This window comes from Fundulus heteroclitus, unplaced genomic scaffold (assembly GCF_011125445.2).
Source record: "Fundulus heteroclitus isolate FHET01 unplaced genomic scaffold, MU-UCD_Fhet_4.1 scaffold_146, whole genome shotgun sequence".
Lineage (NCBI taxonomy): Eukaryota > Metazoa > Chordata > Actinopteri > Cyprinodontiformes > Fundulidae > Fundulus > Fundulus heteroclitus.
This window is the reverse complement of record NW_023396558.1, coordinates 275,496-293,601: the sequence shown is the minus strand read 5'-3', so window position 1 is coordinate 293,601 and position 18,106 is coordinate 275,496. Positions and strand designations below refer to the sequence as shown.

The 18,106-nt window shown below is 40.5% G+C and overlaps 1 protein-coding gene across 2 annotated transcripts; it reads left to right on the top strand.

The window, feature by feature from the left end:
• Positions 1-3,376: 3,376 nt before the first annotated feature.
• ankrd33bb (ankyrin repeat domain 33Bb) lies at positions 3,377-17,307 on the top strand. Of its 2 annotated transcripts, none has more exons than XM_036129205.1 (5): positions 3,377-3,998; positions 7,554-7,683; positions 14,536-14,676; positions 14,924-15,087; positions 15,167-17,307. In XM_036129205.1, the coding sequence occupies exons 1-5, from the start codon at positions 3,534-3,536 to the stop codon at positions 15,821-15,823; spliced, it is 1,557 nt and encodes a 518-aa protein (XP_035985098.1). In that variant the 5' UTR covers positions 3,377-3,533; the 3' UTR covers positions 15,824-17,307. The 2 variants fall into 2 exon arrangements, with proteins under 2 accessions (XP_035985098.1, XP_012732752.2); XM_012877298.3 differs by having other exon boundaries at positions 3,377-4,025.
• The last annotated feature ends 799 nt before the right edge of the window (positions 17,308-18,106 follow it).

Sequence of the window (18,106 nt, the reverse complement as noted above, 5' to 3'; positions counted from 1 at the left end):
TGGGAGTACATTCATTTAGAAAAGAGTTTATACTGCAGCAATAAAATATGAAATGTTATATTGTTCTATTAATAATAATATTACTAAATAACTAGGGGTGCTATTTTACTGTTGGTAGCTGATGATCCCAATAAAGTACATATTACCTTCCAAATGAAAGATGAAAGTAAACAGTACAGGAGAGTTTTCTTTTTTATAGATAATCAATGAGACCATGATATTAAACATTAATCTTCTTACTCACCTCGCAAAAAAACAAAAAAATTATAATTTCTGGTTCATTTGCTATTATCACATACAAAGTTTTTTGGTCACAAATGAAAACCAGGATTGAAGGGTCAATAATGAGCTATTTAACAATAACAAATAGATGGGAATTAAAGAATATGAACTTAAACAATTGTGCACACTTTCGGCAAAACATTAACATATGAAAAGAAATGGTGTCCAAAAATGTGGCTTTGAGGACCCCCAAATATTTCATATATATATATATATATATATATATATATATATATATATATATATATATAATTTTTGATTTTGTCAGAAACGGGGTATCTGAAATGTCTAGCTTGCTGCAGGTTACATCTTCCCTTGGATATTTTCAGAAACCTCTAAATCTTTTAGAGAAGAACATATTCCTGCTGCCACTGCTCCTCCACAGAGACGCATGCATCACAATGCCTCCTATCAGTTTTCCCTCAGCCAGTAAAACACATTTTGATCTCTGTGCTTAATAACAGCTTGGTTCTTAACATGGGATCATCTCTAGTGCTGGGAGACTGGAGCTCTAGGAAACAGGATGTGGAGTTATTTCCACTGAATCCAATTACCTTGGAGCTAATGCACAGTCTCAACAGTTAGTCCAAGCGCAGATTAGGAGCATATGCAGCTAAACACCAGACTTACCGTGCCCAGCCAAACCTGATGTTTCCCACCTGTTCTCCGTTTTTTCAGAAGCAGAATGGGATCCATGTTGTTACGCCGATCAAATCAGGGAGTAAGCGTCCGTAGTCTGTGCATCCCTGGAGAAATTAGTGAGTCCCTCTTCTTGCTCTGCTTTAAAACCAGGGTTGGCAAATGTAATGTCCATTAATAATTTATTATTCCTACTAAACCTGATGAGCATCTTTGTATCACATGATACGTCGATTATAAAAACAGACCTAAAACATGGAAAGGTAAAACTGTCGACATGATGTACGGTTTTTAACTCATCTCAGTCCCTGCTGTCTCTGCAGTCGCTGGTCTCCAACTATCCCATCTGTCTCACTCGGATGTTTGCAACAAAGGTGTTCTCCTTCACTCACGTCTGCTTCCTTTGGGTGATTTACAGAGCTCAAGCAGAGAAAACTAAACCATGCGTTGCCATGTCGGGACTGTTTCACCTCAGAGAATAAGCTTTTTTTCCCCCTCATTATGTGATCTTAAAGGCGTAGTTCAAGCGTTTGGAAAGGAGATTCAGTTAAAAGGTTAATGACAGTGTTTTACCCACAAAGGCACCAACTGATGCTCGATTATTGACGAGATATTACTGACATGCCTCTTTGGAACCCAGAGTTTTAGTATTATTGTTCGCGCTTGTTCCTTCTTGTTCCTTCTGTGTGTTAATAATACACTTCCTGTTTTTCCTCTTCCACTTGTTCATGAATGTTTTGTCACTTTTGTTCTAGTATTTTAGTTATGCTTGTGTTCTGTAAGCTACTTCTATTAACTCCCCCTGTATATTATTCCTCTGATTTTTTTTTGTCATTTTTCCCCAGCTCCCTTCCTTCCCCACAACTACAGCCTGATGTCATTCAGGCTCAGTGTTTTGCACCAAGTAATCACCACCTCAGTATTTAGGAAGCTTTATTATTTTTTTTTTTAGAACTTTTCCAGTTTTACTTTTTTTTTTTGCTTTCTCTCTTGGATTTGTTCCTCATTTGCTGTTGGATTCTCATTTAAGAACTCACCACTCCTTCCTCTGCCTGCCTATGATCTCCGTTTGTCTCTCTCTTTATATTTGGGCCCTCATCTCAACCTGCATTCATGATGTAAGGATCAACTTATCTGGATTTTCTACTAAATGAAGCTGCCAAGAGAGTTATCGCCTACGGGCAAGATATGGACTGCTTATAACTTTTTCAGAGAACTTCCAAACATTCCAAAAAGGTTCTAACGATCCACTTTAATGAACATAATAAATTTACATTGCTAAATTAAATACAAGTAAGACTAACTTCAGGTATTCAGTGTCTTAACTACTGTAGTAGTATTCCACTTGTGTCCTGCAGGGTGTCTGTCTTTAGTTTGTTTTTGTCCTTATTTACATTCTAATTCTCTTTCTTTTTGCTAAGGCTGAATCCATTCGCTAACTGACGGAGTGAACTCGATTCAAAAGTCATTTTGAAAAAGGTGACGAGGCTAAAGCATGGATCAATCCCAGTTTTTCCACTGTACCCTACATATAAATGAGGTCACATGGGTTGGAAATCCAATTTAAGCTGGCTGTGTTAAGTGCAGCAGGAGATAAAAGCGGGGGGGGTGGAGTCTGCTTTACCAGTTAAACTAATGGCGATTCACTAATAGGCACATTTGTGGCAAACCAAGATGGCAGCAGGTGTAAAAATATGCTTTTCAGTCTAGAGTTCCTTTTAGGTACTGTAGGAAAAAAAACGCCTTTATGATTTCCTCCAAAATGTCTCCGCATTGAAAGAAAAGTGTTCTTGACGTTGCAACCCTCCCCGGGTGTCAGTTTTGGGTTACACCATCTCCCAACAGAAGGGCACCAGCCAGAGAGAGAGAGAGAGAGAGAGAGAGAGAGAGAGAGAGACTAAATGGATTATCGAGAAGCAGTTCAACAGAATCCCTTTCATCCCATTGCTGGCCATCAGACAGCCAAGTGCTCCTCTACAGGGAAACACGGGATTAGTTGCTCAGCACTCCGTCGGTTTCTTCTGATTCTGGTTTTGGAAACGGACCACAAGAATCTAGGAATTGGAGGTGTCTGATGTTCTTCCAGTGCAAGGATCGCACAATGACAGAGATGAGACTGACGGGGTCACTGTCAAAAGTCACGCGGCAGAGACCTATGGCTTTTCTGTGTTCTGAAACTCATGGATAATCTCGGACCGTTTAAGCTTCGTTTATTTCAAAAATGTGTAATTGACGTTTTTTGCTAAAGAGGGACAGCAAGTACAGTTTGTTGTTATTGATTCTTTTTAGTCTGTGACTGCCACAGATGATCCATATGAGAAAACCGACAAGTTGTAAAGTTCTGGGAAATCCTGACTTCACAGGAAGTCTAACAAGATGCACTCAACCACGGTGGAGGATTTTCAATAGGCTGCCAAGCTCTCTCACCTCTTTTAGTTCTTTAAATGTAAGACTCTTAGAAATTAAGTCCTGAGTGGGATCTCACGTTTGGTGGATAGAACGACAAACTATGACGCTGCGGACTGCTGGAAGTAAACTCTGGGTTCTATAAACAATTTTTTTGGCACCCCACAGGAATTCCAAAAGGTAAGTGGGGCCAGGGGACGCTTTAAATGGTGTTAATAACAGAGGAACAAGGAAAAGAGTCAAAGCTTAGAGAGAATGGGTTTGCCGGCGGAGTTGGACTTGGCAACCGTAGAGCGACCACCTTGGCAGTGGAAACACCCACCATGTCCGTCTGCGAGGTCGATGAAGACGGAGTTGAGAGCGAGGTCTCGGGAGAGGACACCAATGAACAGATGGAAGCTGATTACACCCGCAACTACTGGGAGGATGAGGACGACATTTATCAGGAATTTGAGGAGCTGGACTTCGATGCCCTACCGGATCGCTTGGATACCCAGAGCATCACCTCAGACGACTCCTTCTATCCCCTCGACGACTCAGTAATCTCCCAGTTGAACCGCTCCCTCTACCGCCCTGAAACCCCCGAGCCCATCTCCTTCTTTAAGGCCTGCTGCAACAACAATGCCATCATAGTAAAGATTATGATCAGACAAGGAGTGACTGAAGAAGAGGTAAAAGAGACCGACCGGAACAGAAGAGTAGGTGTCTGGGTTCACTACCATTTACATTTATTTTCCAGATGTGTTTGTTTCTGCTAACTAGAAAGTAGAAATCCAAAGAAAAGGACAGATGTGTTGTTGTTTTGGAAGCTTAGTTTCTCTTCTGTGGCTGTGCATAGACCATTGGTCGTCTAGGTCATGGCGCTGCAGGCCTTTTCAGAGTGAAACCAGAAAACTCTTTGGTTCTGGACGATTTTTCAGTTCTCCTTCTATTGCTTCCTAGGAGAAAAACAAAGCATGTTCAAGAACCAAAAGAAGAAATTGTTCATCTAACCTTTGGAAACTAAAGTCCAAATCATTTTCAATTGCAAAAACCGTTACTAAACCCTAGACCAGATGAAGATGTGAGATTTTTTATGTATGTCTTATTTTCAATAAAATTAATTTAGCATCAGCGCAATCAGGATTTATTTACAGACCTAGAATACGCACTCACTTTTGACTTCATTAGGCACGTCTCTTCAGTAGCTTTTCATACTTGTCATCTCACAGGATTACAGAGCATGGTCCATCCATCCATCCATCAATATTTGAACACGTCTATCCCTTGTGGGGTTGCGAGGGGTGCTGATGCCTACATCCAGCATTTCAATGGGCAGGAGGTGGGGTACACCCTGGACAGGTCGCCAGTCTGTAGCAAGGCAACACAGAGACAGACAGGACAAACAACAATTCACACACACACTCACACCTAAGGAGAATTTAGAGAGGCCAATCAAAAAGACTAAACATCCAGTAAGCTGCATATGTTGGTGTCAGGGGGAAACTGGAGGAATGGTTCAACCTGATAGAAACGCAACCGTGGCTCGTTCCAACTAACATATGTAGACTTCCATCTCTGATTGGAAAACATGCTGAACCTTACTGGCTGCCTCCTCTGTCAACAAAGAACAGGATCGTAAGGCTACAGCTCACACAGGGGAGCCAAAACTGGACAATAACCGAGTGGAAAAACATCACCCAGCCTGATGGGATTTCATTAGTGACATTTAGGTGGTAGGGTCAGAATTTGGCATGAACATAAAAAGGAGGAATGCTTCCTGGTTGACAACGGTGGTGGTGTATCTGGGTCCACTTTGGGTCTATTAGTACTGATTAAGTTTCATTTAATTGCCACAGCCTGCCTGAATATCGCTGCTGACTATGTCTCTCCCTTAATGATCTCAGTGTACCCATCCTCTGATGGCTACTTCCCGCAGATTAATATGCACTATGTCACAGGACTCATCTTAAACAGTTTTTCTTTTTTTGATGAATCCAGTTTAACATCATGAATTTACTGTATACTCACCAAACTTTGAGCAAACACAGCAATTTTAGCATGTGGTGGACCAGGAGATTTGCACCATACATTTGCAGGCAACACATCACTGTGCGATGCTATCATGTAAATATGGACCAAAATCTCCAACAATTCGTTGCATCAATGCCACGAAGAGTTAAGGCAGTTCCAAAGGTAAAAGGAGTCCAAACCGGTACCAGCAAGGCCTTGCCTTACAAAGGGATCCGTGAGTGTAAATGGGCTGCGTGGCTGAGCAGTTGTTAGCATTGTTGCCCCTCATGAAAGTTCTGGGTTGGGATCGTCACTTGGGTGGGTCAGTGGGTTGTTTACATACCTTTGTCTTTGCACACTACTATTGGCGTTTTCTGTGCTTCGGCTCGCAGTCCAAAAACATGCATGTTAGTGTGTGCTCTAAAATGTCCCATAAGGTGACAGCAAACACATCCCTGGATGTTGAACCATGCCTCTCACCCACTGATCCCACCACTGCAAGGACCCATTGGCTATAGAAGATGGATGAATGTAATATAGAGTTTTTTTTTTTTTTTTTTAGCAGACATCGTCAAGACACAAATACATCTGAAGTTATACCCTCAGTTCACAGATTGTGAAAGCGTAATGATTTGATACGTGACCAAACTGTGTAAAGTCCCAGTAACGGTGTCGCCAAGTTTTATAGAGAGCCCAGCAGAGGCAGGTGTTGGAAAAAGTGCTGCAGGCCAGTTCTTGAGGAAGGACACAGAGCAGCCATTTAAGCCTTCTCGACAGATGGAGAGTGTAAAATACAGCGAGGCAACGTAAAGAAGCAGCTTGCTTTGAGGGCTCAGCTCTTAAAGAGCTCACTGACCTTGGTAGCGTCTCACTGACCTGGAGACGCTGTATGCTGACGGACATGGACAGAGACAGAAGGAGGCCGGCTCTCAGACTGGAAGCGTAGGAGGATTTGGTGCAACCGGGTCTGTACTGGTTATTTAGGGGCGTTGCAATCACCACTAAAGCAGGACACAGTGCCAAATACTGATTTTTATTAATTCGTTTTGTAAATGATGGCAAACTGGATGCCATCTGTTGTATTTGTTTTACCAGGGCCAGATGGACCTCCTGGATGTTCAACATTAGACTTTTTTTCTCTTTTTTTTTTTTACAATGTCAGTTTTGATTAGCAGCTTCAAGCTGGTTGTATAATAAATTTTATACCCTGGAAACAAACTTCAGGATTTATGCAGCTATATATTTGAGTCATTTAAGAAATAATTCAAGAAAATATTTTTTTTCAGCCTTTCCTTACCGTTGGTATTCAAAGATAGACTGCAATATGAGAACACTGTCCTGTCTTTTTTATCACGAGGGTCTATTTAAAAAAAAATAAAAATGCATAGTCATACTTTATGAGGCATTTCTCAATTGTACAACGCATGCTAATCTTATCAACTTACATAGAGGTCCTGGAGGATGAGGTGGATGTGAATTTTTTTAGTTTAAATTATTCTGGGCCTGAGTAAATGAGATTTAAATAGATTTCACCTATAAAACAGATGTTTACATACAAAACGTCTTGCTTTTGTTGTAAAGAAGGAAATAAAGACAATAAATAGTAACCACGACATCTTGGTTACACCCGTAGCAAGTTTGGTGTCCACACAACAAGCAATTTAGAAGTTATACATGTTCAGATTGAAAAAAATCCAGGCAGACTCCAATTGCTTTTGTGCCATTTTTGGCACAGTTTGGCACGATTTCTGAAATTTGCTATTTATTCTTGAAATTGAAAAAGTGGAATGCTACTATACATTTGATAGATACTTTTGCCGAGGAGTCTCAGATGAAGATGTGTGTGTCGGCCTCAGTTAGTCAGCTATAAGCGCGTTATTGTTGCTAAAGAGCTCAAGCTCCCTTGTAAGGGGGCTCGCGAGTCAGTTATTTCATTCACATCCACAGATGCCACTCGGACTCATTTTTTGAAATAAGGCCAGAAAAACATTGTGAAGGTCAGTTAGTAAATACAATTTTTTGCAAGCGCTAAAAAATAGCGTTCTTAGTAAGTCTGTATTGATTAATAGTGCACTGGTGAAAGATATGTGGAGTTCCATTTAAAAAAAGAAAAAGAAAATAATAGCCTCATTCTCCCTTGGCAAATCATGTGGGTGTTTTTCTTTTTTTTATAAAGATCCAAACTCAAAGAAGAAAATGATTCAGACTCATGTATTTTGTTTTTTATGTTTCAGTCCGGGCTCATTGCGGCGTGCTATCATGGCTATGTGGATGTGGTCATGGCTCTCTCTCAGTGTCCTTTCCTGGACGTGAACTGGCAGGACAACGAGGGCAACACCGCCCTTATCATTGCAGCTCAAGCAGGTAAACACAGCCCAGCCTGCTCACCGATTATAACACACTGCGGTTTGGTTCCCAGCATTGAAACAATCATAGTTACAGCCAAAGGTTCACAGGCACTGATCAGGAGCACGACTTTCATGAGCTTTAAACTGAATAATTTACTTCAGCTGAGTTGATTGTCCAAGGTGAAATGATTATACACCACAAAACTGGAATCTTTATTCAAAGCAAGAATTAGCTGCACACGTTTAAAGTTACCGTGCATTTTCTCTTATCCACGGGGTTGATGTTTGATAAACAGGTTAAGAAATACGTATATATACATTCATCTGAATCCTTAAATGCTTGAGTAGACGCAAGACAAAAAAATAGACGTCTTGTCTTGTTTCTTGAACATGTTTCACCTCTCACCCAAAAGGTTTCTACCCTTCAGTTTTTGCTGATGTTCAGTCTAACCACACATTCTCAATTGGATTAAGGTCTGGACATTGACTAGGCCATTCACAAACATTTTAATGTCTCCTCTTTAGCCTCTCCGGTGATGCTTTAGCTGTATGCTCCAGGTCATCATCCTGCTGGGAGGTGAACCCTCGTCCCATTCTCAAATCAGGTTTTGCTCAAGAATATCCCTGTATTTTGCGCCATCTGTCTCTCCCTCGACATGGTTCAGTTTTCCAGTCCCTGCTGCTATAAAACATCTCCTCAGCATTATGCTGTGTGACGGGGTTCTTCTATGCTTGGTCAAACATAAATGACTGGCCAAGGCCGGAGATCTCTTTAGTGAAATTTATTCAGTTTTTCTTTCAGGTGAGCCAAAGATGGCAGGTGCAGAATATATACAAGGACGTCCAGGCAGGTTAAAAAGTAGACAAAAAAGAACAGTACCTTCCATGTTACAGTCTTTCACCCTCAGTGTGACTTCTCTGGAGTCTAACCACAGACTGCCTCCATGTGGAGCAGAGCCCTGCTTTTAAAGCCACAGGCTCCGCCCACAGGAAGTTCAAACAAGCAAACAAAAACCAAACAAACAAAAACATCTAAGCAATTACTTCTAACTCAAATAAATTAAAGTATACAAAATAATAATAAGGAAAAAAAATAAACTTACAATCAAAAATACAGTACTCAATTTAACAAAAACACTCAGTACTTCTGATGACATCACGTCATGTGACTTCCTCCCAGCATACCACAATCCAGAAACAAGCCTGCTTGAAAACAGAACCGGGAGAATGTTTGAAACTGAAACAAAGGTTAGAATAAATGCTAACTGAAGCAGGAACACCGTGTGTGCACCCACAATGAACCACATCAGTTTAGCTGCAACAAAAAGTTTAGAGAAGATGTATGTGTCTGTGTGTGCAGGCGTGCTCGCATGCTGATGCAGACTTATAACTACGTCCTGGCTCGTGACGGCTCCTCCGTCACATGCTGCCACCACCATGTTTCACTCTGGTGGTGGTGTTCCTGTGCTGCCTCTGACTAAAGCCCTCCTGGCCCGGTCTGTGAGTTCTGGTGGGTGGCCCTCCCTTGGTACCATGTGTTTTCCATTTGAAGGTGATAGACGCAATGGTGCTCTGGGGGAACATCAAGGATTTGGATATTTTTTCATAACCCCACCCTGACTTGTACTTCCCAACAACTTTGTTCCTGACTTGTTTGGAGAGCTCCTTGGTCTTGATGGTTTGATGCTTAGTGGTGCTGCAGCCTCTGGGGCCTTTCAGAAAAGGTGTGTTTATGCCAACAGGTCATGCAACTCGTAGATTGCACACATGTGGATTTTATTTCACTAATTATGTGACTTTTGAAGGTAACTGGTTGCACCAGAACCTTTATGAGCTTCATAGTAGAGGGGGCGTCACACTAATCACTATTACAGGGCCGTTAAGTTCACATAAATCACTGACTCTATCCTCTATATCCAGTATTGGTTGTTGTCCCTTGAAGAATCATCCATCCATCCATCCATCCATCCATCCATCCATCCATCCATCCATCCATCCATTTTCTAACACGTCTATCCCTTGTGGGGTCACGAGGGGTGCTGGTTCCTATCTCCAGCTATAAATGGGCGAGTGGCGGGGTACACCCTGGACAGGTCACCAGTCTGTCACAGCCTTAAATAATCAAACAGTAGATATTTAGATCCAATCCACAAACTGCAGATTGGAGAAAATCCATGATAAATTTAAGCCTCTGCACTCAACAACTGCTTTTAAAAACCATTGCAATCTTAATGTAATCTTTCCCAAGGCAAGGTTTTGTCATGGTAAAAAAGAGACCTTAATACCTCCATTGAAAATGTAACGCGAATGAGGGGAAAATAGATCTGTTGGAAGGCAAAAAAGGTGCAATAAACTGGTTGAATCAGCGTATATGTCCTTAAACTAAAAAGTTTGTTCAAACACCTTTTCATTAAACGTCAGAATTTGTTTTCTTTGAGGCACACCTACTGAATGATTAACTTGAAATAAAGTTTGTATGTTCTCGTATGACTTTCTTGACATTAGTTCATGTACATGTACACATAAACTTTTTGCTAAGGATCTAAATCACACTGTACAAATGTATCAGTCATTAGCAAGGTTCGGAAAAAAAAAATCATGGTAGGCCTATTACACAGTTGAAACATTCTTCAATAATTGGAGAAAAGTTTCTCCGTAATTTAGGTAAAACACCAGAAAGGAACTGGTCAGGGAGGTTGCCAAAAGGCTAACAGCAGTACTGAGGAATATATCTATTATCTCCCATATTCCCCTTGTGTTTGAACCAGGAAGTAGGGCTGCACACAGAGGCCTCTTGTTCCACAAAAAAAAAAAAAAAAAATCACCCAGCCCTGGTTAAAAAATTCTAAAGCCTGTAAGAAAACATAATAGGGTCTGCTGAAGCCAAACATGAACTTTGTCCCGTTACCAAACAGGACTTTAATGACATTACAAAAAATAAATAAAAAATAAAACACCCACCACACCATAAAAGTAGTAGTCAGTGGTGGCAGCATCATAATCTGGGGTCCCTGTCCTTCAGATAGACCTTTTTTATGTTTTTTTGCTGGATGAAAGTATGAGCACTTTCAAACACCAATCCGTTTTGGCTCAAATCATTCAGTCAGTTCAAGCCCACATCAATATCAACAACAGGATGACTTTACTAGCTGAAACTGAAGGCCTTGGAATGACCTTCACCCGAGTCCAGATCTATATCCAAACTTAATCTGATGGATTTGGAGACTTTTTGCAGGCTACAGTGGACAAATGGGTCAAGTCAGGATGTGACATGCTGATAGTCCTCAGCAAGCAAAAACATGTTTAAGGGTGTACACAATCAGGTTGTTTCTGTCCTTTTTATATTTGGTAATCCTTCAAACTGATTTGTTTATTTTACAGTTGCACTGTATGGGTTAAATTATTTCACAAAAATGTGATATTTAACTTAAATATCACATTTGTTGTGAAACGACAATGAAAAAAAGGGAGGAAATATTAAGCGTTTAGTTTTTTTATTCCCTCAAACATAAAAAGGTATTTATGTTTTTTACAGTTTTAGTGTAATTTGCTCGCCTTTTTATCTGGGGGCAGAGCCGGAGCAGTTGTTGTGGTAGCCTAAAATTTACAAGGTGACATTTCAGCATATTTATGTGAGGATGACCATGGTAGCTAGCAGTCAGGCTAAAGAGTTCAGAATGGTGCATTACTCAGTATTGTAATAAATACAAAAGTGGTCCGGAAACTAATTTTAGACATCTGTCTTCCAAAATCTAAGGACCTGTAAATAGCTTTGACCTGAACCTGTGGCTGCATACATACTTAATAGTTATAATAAGTTGCATAACAATAATTTCTAATAAAAGACAATAAATTCAACATATTGCAATTAATTATGCACCCAGTTTAAAGCTCACGGAGTATTATGAGGTCTAATGCTTCAAAGTGGGCCATAACAGAGTAGCATCATCAGTAATTTCACAGTGACTCAGCCAGATGTGGCCGACACGGCGCCCCGGTCTCTTATCACTTAATGATGATGAATAGCTCACTAGAGACCGTGATAAACAGTCGATGACTTGTTTCTCATTTTCTGCTTCATTAGAAGAAGTATCGATCCTATCTCAAAAAAAAAAAATACTCTCAAAACTGAAGCTCAATCATGCTGCAACAGTCGACTGCAAAAACAAAAATAAAATCTATACAGTTAGATATGGTATGGAATTCAGCCTCAAGCCCACAAGTTTCATCAGTCTTCCAGTTAGCCAAGTGTTTCCTACAAATTCACGTGGCCTGCTGAAATATTTTCTTTTTGAAAAACATCCAAAGATTTTACCCTGAACTGAGCCTTAAGTGAACTTGATCGGTTGAGGAATTACTCATGATAAAATATTCAAGTCTGGACCTATTTCTCCATAATATGATGGATCACAAATGCCAGGTTTCATGATGCATCTATGACACAAATCATTTAAGAACTTTTCCTACTTGTAATCTGACCTAAATTCTGTACAGCTCTGAAAAAAAAAAAAAAAAAAAAACGCCAGCTAAAAAAGCAGGCTACGTTAACTATTAAGCAATTTCTTTGATAAATTAACTTTTGATTCAGTTTCAGCTTTACGTCTGCTTTGGTTCAAGTGTTTCAACATCCTACATCTTGACTTTGCAATACATTTCTACATTATTTTGCAAGAGCTCTTCAGATCTATCCGAGTCCTTCTTATTAGGCTGATATATCTCAAAAGTATAAAACAAAAACAAAACAAAAAACAGCAACAATATAATAGAAGGTTCTGCTTTTAATAAAATTATTTATCTGTGTTTTTTTTATCAGAAAATGGGATGTGAAAAATGATTTGCACCGTTATCAATAATCAATCTGTATAGGCATGACATCATTCAAACTCACCCTAAAATGGCTGACCAGCTTTTTGCAGGTCTACGCTGGTATTTCAAAATTTTTTTCGTTTGCAATTAGCTCCATGTCTTTGAGGTAGGAAGGCCTCTTTGCTATGACTATATATATATATACATATACATATATATATACATATATATATATATATATATATATATACATATATACATATACATATATATATATATATATATATATATATATACATATATATATATATATATATATATATATATATATATATATATATATATATATATATATATATATATATATAAATATATTAGGGCTGGGCAACGATTAAAATATTTAATCGCCCTGATTAATCGCCCTGATTAATCACGATTAATCGCATTGTATTTACAAACTCCAAGAATGAATTCAAAAGTAGTGTAAAGAGCACTTTTATTTTAATGTTCTGCTGCCATATGAACAAAAGTGTTGTAACATTTGTAGCACTTATCAGTAACACATATTTAGTGTAAAGCTCAACTTAAACATGTAAAACAAAAAATAGCAATAATAATAAATTAAAGCTTATTGCCACTGACAGGGAATTCTCTTTATGGGGAAAAAAATCTACCAAAAACAGGCAATTTCAGAGGTAACAGCAGGGAGCAGCATTACCATTTTATGTTCAATACCAAAGTTTAACTTGGCAGTGGTTACAACTAACTTGTTTCTGTCATATTCGTTGCTGGAAGAACTTTAAACTGAAATGCTTGCTAACTTGATATGCTTGCGTTGCTTACGTTTATTTGAGGTAACACATGGTTTTTTGTTGTTGCTTTCTCGCGTGCATATAGTGAATGGCTGGGGAAAAACAGGCAAAAATACATGGATACTTTGAAACGCGAAGCGACTTCACCGACGGCGTCGATGCAGACCCCCCCCCCCCCCCCGCTCCGCTCCGCACAAAACTTGTTCCGGCCGCCAACTCACCGCCTCGCCTAAGCAAATTCCTGCGGGAAACACCGCCTTCCGCATGTCGGCTTTGTTTTTTTCCGGGCAGCACTTTTCTTCCTCTGAATCCGAGGCTTGGCTGACAGCGAGGTTATTGGCGCATTATCGCCACCTACCTGTTCTGATTCAAACCCCTACACCGCAGCAACAGACCTTCACAAAATAAAAGCATGTGAGCAACATGCGTTAACGCGCGTTAAAGAAAATATCGCCGTTAATAGTCTAATGAGTTAACGCGAAATTAACGCGTTAAGTTGCCCAGCCCTAATATATATATATATATATATATATATATATATATATATATATATATATATATATATATATGTGTGTATATATGTGTATATATATATATATATATATATATATATATATATATATGTGTATATATATATATATATATATATATATATATATATATATCACCCCTTGTACTCCTGTGCAGGGTGGGCAGCTCTCTATTCCTCAAGCTCAGCTTCAGGGTTTTTCTTAGGGTCTTAGTTGTTCCTAAGATGTCTGATGTTTCTCCGGGTATCTGTTGGAGCCACTTCTCCAGAGTTGGGGATAATGCCATGAGTTGTACTATAGTACAAGTACTGTCACATCAGGTATGTGTTTATGGTATGATACAAGCCTGATTCTGGTTCTGCTGGAGGCTTTTCTTCCTGTTAAAAGGGAGTTTTCCTCTCCACTGTCACTTCATGCTTGCTCTGTATGAGGGATTGCTGCAAAGCCATCAAAAATGCAGACAACTCTCCCTGTGGCTCTACGCTCTTTCAGGAGGAGTGAATGCCGCTTGTCTAGACTTGATGCAATACCTGCGTTTTCTTGGGCAGGAAACTTTTTGACCAATCTGTGTGGATGATTTCACCATATTTGACTTTTCATAGTGCCTTCAGATGACATGTGTTCTGAATTGCCGCTACATAAATACAATTTAATTGAATTAAGTGTGGAAAGACCCTGTAGATACTTCATGATGTACATGTGTTTCTCTTTGGTTCACAGGTCATGCATTTATCTCCAACTACCTGCTGAACTACTTCCCAGGTTTGGATATTGAGAGGAGGAACTGTCATGGTTTCACAGCTTTGATGAAGGCAGCAATGCAAGGCAGGCTCGAGTGTGTCAGAGCCCTCATGCTAGCAGGTATGTACACTTTATTACTTTGCAGTGAAAAAAAAAAAAACTTTCCACCATGCCGGCTCCTGACAGAGTGGCTGCGGTCTGACAGGAAATGTGTTTAGGGTGTCAAAGTGGAATGGACTCATTTATTGGTGGAATGAATCCGAGTAAGAATATGTAAATATTGTGCATATATTGCCTTGAAAATTAGACACCTAGACATGTTCAATAACACTTTAACTCTAGATCATCAAACCATGTCTCGATCTAGGAAGTGATATCCAGGCTCGGGACTATGGACGGCAAATGACCCCCAGGGAGTGGGCTCTCTTCACTGGTCGATACGAGACGGCTGCCCTGATGCTTCAGCTTGTATCTAAGCCCTGTGCTGAGCAGTTCTGTGACTCCTTCTCCCTAGAGTGGCCATTGTTAGAGGTTAATTCATTACCACTGACTTAAATTCTAGGTGTAAATGCCATGTCCAACGGTGATTCAGAAATATTTCTTTTTTCAGGAGCTCGTTTTTAAGGCCCAAAACCCACAGACGCTTTGTCAACGCGTGACGAAAATCCTCTCTTGCTGCCCGTACAAGTTCTACTTCAACAACAAAGTAAACCCTGCGAATGATGGCGTCCTGGAACACATGGTGAGAGTGACCACAGCCATCTCTAGTCCCTTCATGGCCACGGCGTGCCACACGGTATGCCCGGGCAGCCCGCCGTGCATTGGCAAGCGGCGGCACGCCGTGCAGGAGATCCTGAGGAGGCAACGGGTAGCAGAGCTCAAACGCCTCGGCCCCGACAGGCTGAACAACTATAAAAAGCTCTTCCAGAACTCCAGGGTACTCCTCATTACCAAAGCGAGGGATCGGCGGGCAAGCCTGCAACCTCAAGTGCTCAGTGACATGGCGTCCGCGTCGTCGGTGGCCTTCAGACGAGCCAGTCTCCTGCCACTCAACATGCTGAGGAGAAGTAGCGTGCGGCCGGGCATTGTGGTGCCAAAGGTCAGGCTCTGCAAGGCTCCCCCTCCAACCTTCATGCCAGAAAACCCAAGCAGAGGCAGCGACGACAAACAGCTTCAGATCCCCAAATGGGATTACAGGATGAAGAAAATAGAGAGGAGGCAGGAGGAGGAGCGGCAACGGATGCTGGCTCTTCTAAGAAGGAGGTGAAGGGCAGAAAGAATAAGTCACAGCAGGACATGGCTTTCTGCAGCGTCCAGATACAGCTTGAAGGTGTCATGTGGCAAAGCAGTCGCAAAGCACAGCGTCGTAGCCTTAGCGAATCTGAACCTTTAATGTGAATATAACTGCGAGTTGTTGTTTCTGCTTGTTTAGATTGTTGATGCTGATGGCCTTGTTGCCTTGTTTCTACTTGAATTTGCACTCTTCCCATGAGCGGTGTAATTTATTATGCTAAATCGTAGATAAGGGAGCAAAAGAGGGAAAAGGTAACCATGTAACTTGAATGAAATGTTACAGTATCGGGTAATGTTCAACAGATCAGACAACTTTCCACGCATCTAAAGGTACGCTGTAATACAAACAAGCTACAAAACATTCTTTTTTTTTACATAGCCAGCCCTTGTGAAGTTCTGTACAAGGTATCATGCTTAAAAGGAGTTATTTAGGTCGCAAACATTTCCTTTTAAAATAGTAGACATTAAAAATAAAGGATTAAAATGACTGATCAAAAAGGCAAAGATGTAACGAAGGTACTTAGCAGAAAGTGTAATTAGGTAGAATATAACAGTTTTTACCTATGTATGGATACAAAGGTGGAATGGGCCCAGAATAAGGCAATTCATTTACAACCTGCCAGACCGATAAAGGATGGGGAGAATTTCAACACAACCAAATGAAGGGAAGAAAGACGGTCCTACGGAGCACACAGCAGGACGTCAGAACAAGACAAAAGGTCCTTCTTCACTGCTGCAGAGTAAGGACGAAAAGCAGTTAAGCAGCGTTTCAGAGTGGAGTTGAAGAGCTAGCTCAGAGGCTTTATTAGGGCTTTGTGAAGAAGCTGAAAAGCAGAGCCAAAAATAAACAGCTTAGTTCTTCACTCTGACATGCTGACTTTTAAAGTTATCACGGGATAGTTCTGCCAAATGAAGGGTGTCATTAGCTAGGGGGGAAACAAGCAAAATGGGGGTTTAACACAATATAAGTGTCAGTAAAAAAAAAAATAGACATGAGAGAAAAAACATGATAGTTCCAGAATTCTTAATTTTTTTAGGTGTCTGCTATAATCACCAAAATTTTTTATTGTTTTTTTTCTGTTTTTAAATAGATAGCATCAAAGCTAACAATGCAGTTTATACCAGTCATGCTACATAACTTAGCACTAGCACTTGAAAGTCACTTTTGCTAATTTTTAGTTTTGATCTAAAACACGTAGAAGAAACGGCTAAGTATAGCTTTGATATTGCTGGCGGTTAAATGTTACATTCATCTGTGGAAAACTACGGTACAAAATCAAATCAAAAATGTTTTACTAGACCTGAACACTTACTCAGTTTGCCAGTTATTTTACATGATAAGAATGGAAGGATTATCTTTTTAACAAGTTGTGAAAAATGACCTCAGTTGAGGTGGCTCGGGCATCTGGTCAGGATGCCTCCTGGACGCCTCCCTGGTGAGGTGCTCCGGGCACGTCCCACCAGGAGGAGACCCAGGGGAAGACCCAGGGGAAGACCCAGGACACGCTGAAGGGACTATGTCTCCCGGCTGGCCTGGGAACACCTTGGGATTCCCCCGGAGGAGCTGGCCCAAGTGGCTGGGGAGAGGGACGTCTGGGCCTCCCTACTGAAGCTGCTGCCCCCGCTACCCAACCCCGGATAAGCGGAAGAAGATGGATGGATGGATGGATGGATGGATGGATGGATGGATGGATGGATGGATGGCGTTAATAATGGAGTTATTTTATACACTGAGTGTATAAAATAACTAAGTGTAAGGATTTTCCCCCCACTAGTTTTGGTCCACAAAGAAGATAGTTAGCAGTTGGGCTAAGAAAAAATCATGCTAATTATATAAAGCTAACTAGCACAAGCAGTAAAAGCTGATCCTCTGTTTATTTTTGTTGGAGAGGAATATTACACCTGTGTAGGAGCCTGTTTTAGTTTCAAGTAAAAAAAAAACTAGTTGGATTTGCTAAATTTTTACAGTGCCAACTATTATTGGCAATAAAAGTTTAAAACATTGTTTTTTTCTTCCTTTCATTTGCTCATTTCTCTCATAGACACAGCAGTTGGCTGAGCTTTCGCCATAACTAACTGTGCGTGGTCTTTTTCAACCATCTAGACCTGAAAACTGTCTCAGAGCTTGTCTGTTGAGCCGTGTTTCGTTCCTAGATAAAGTCAACACTGGAGCTAGTGCTGTCATGACCCTTTTACGTTTCTCTAACGTATAAAGCACTCCTGGATGAGTGCTTCTGTGTTCTTTTTGTGTGTAACC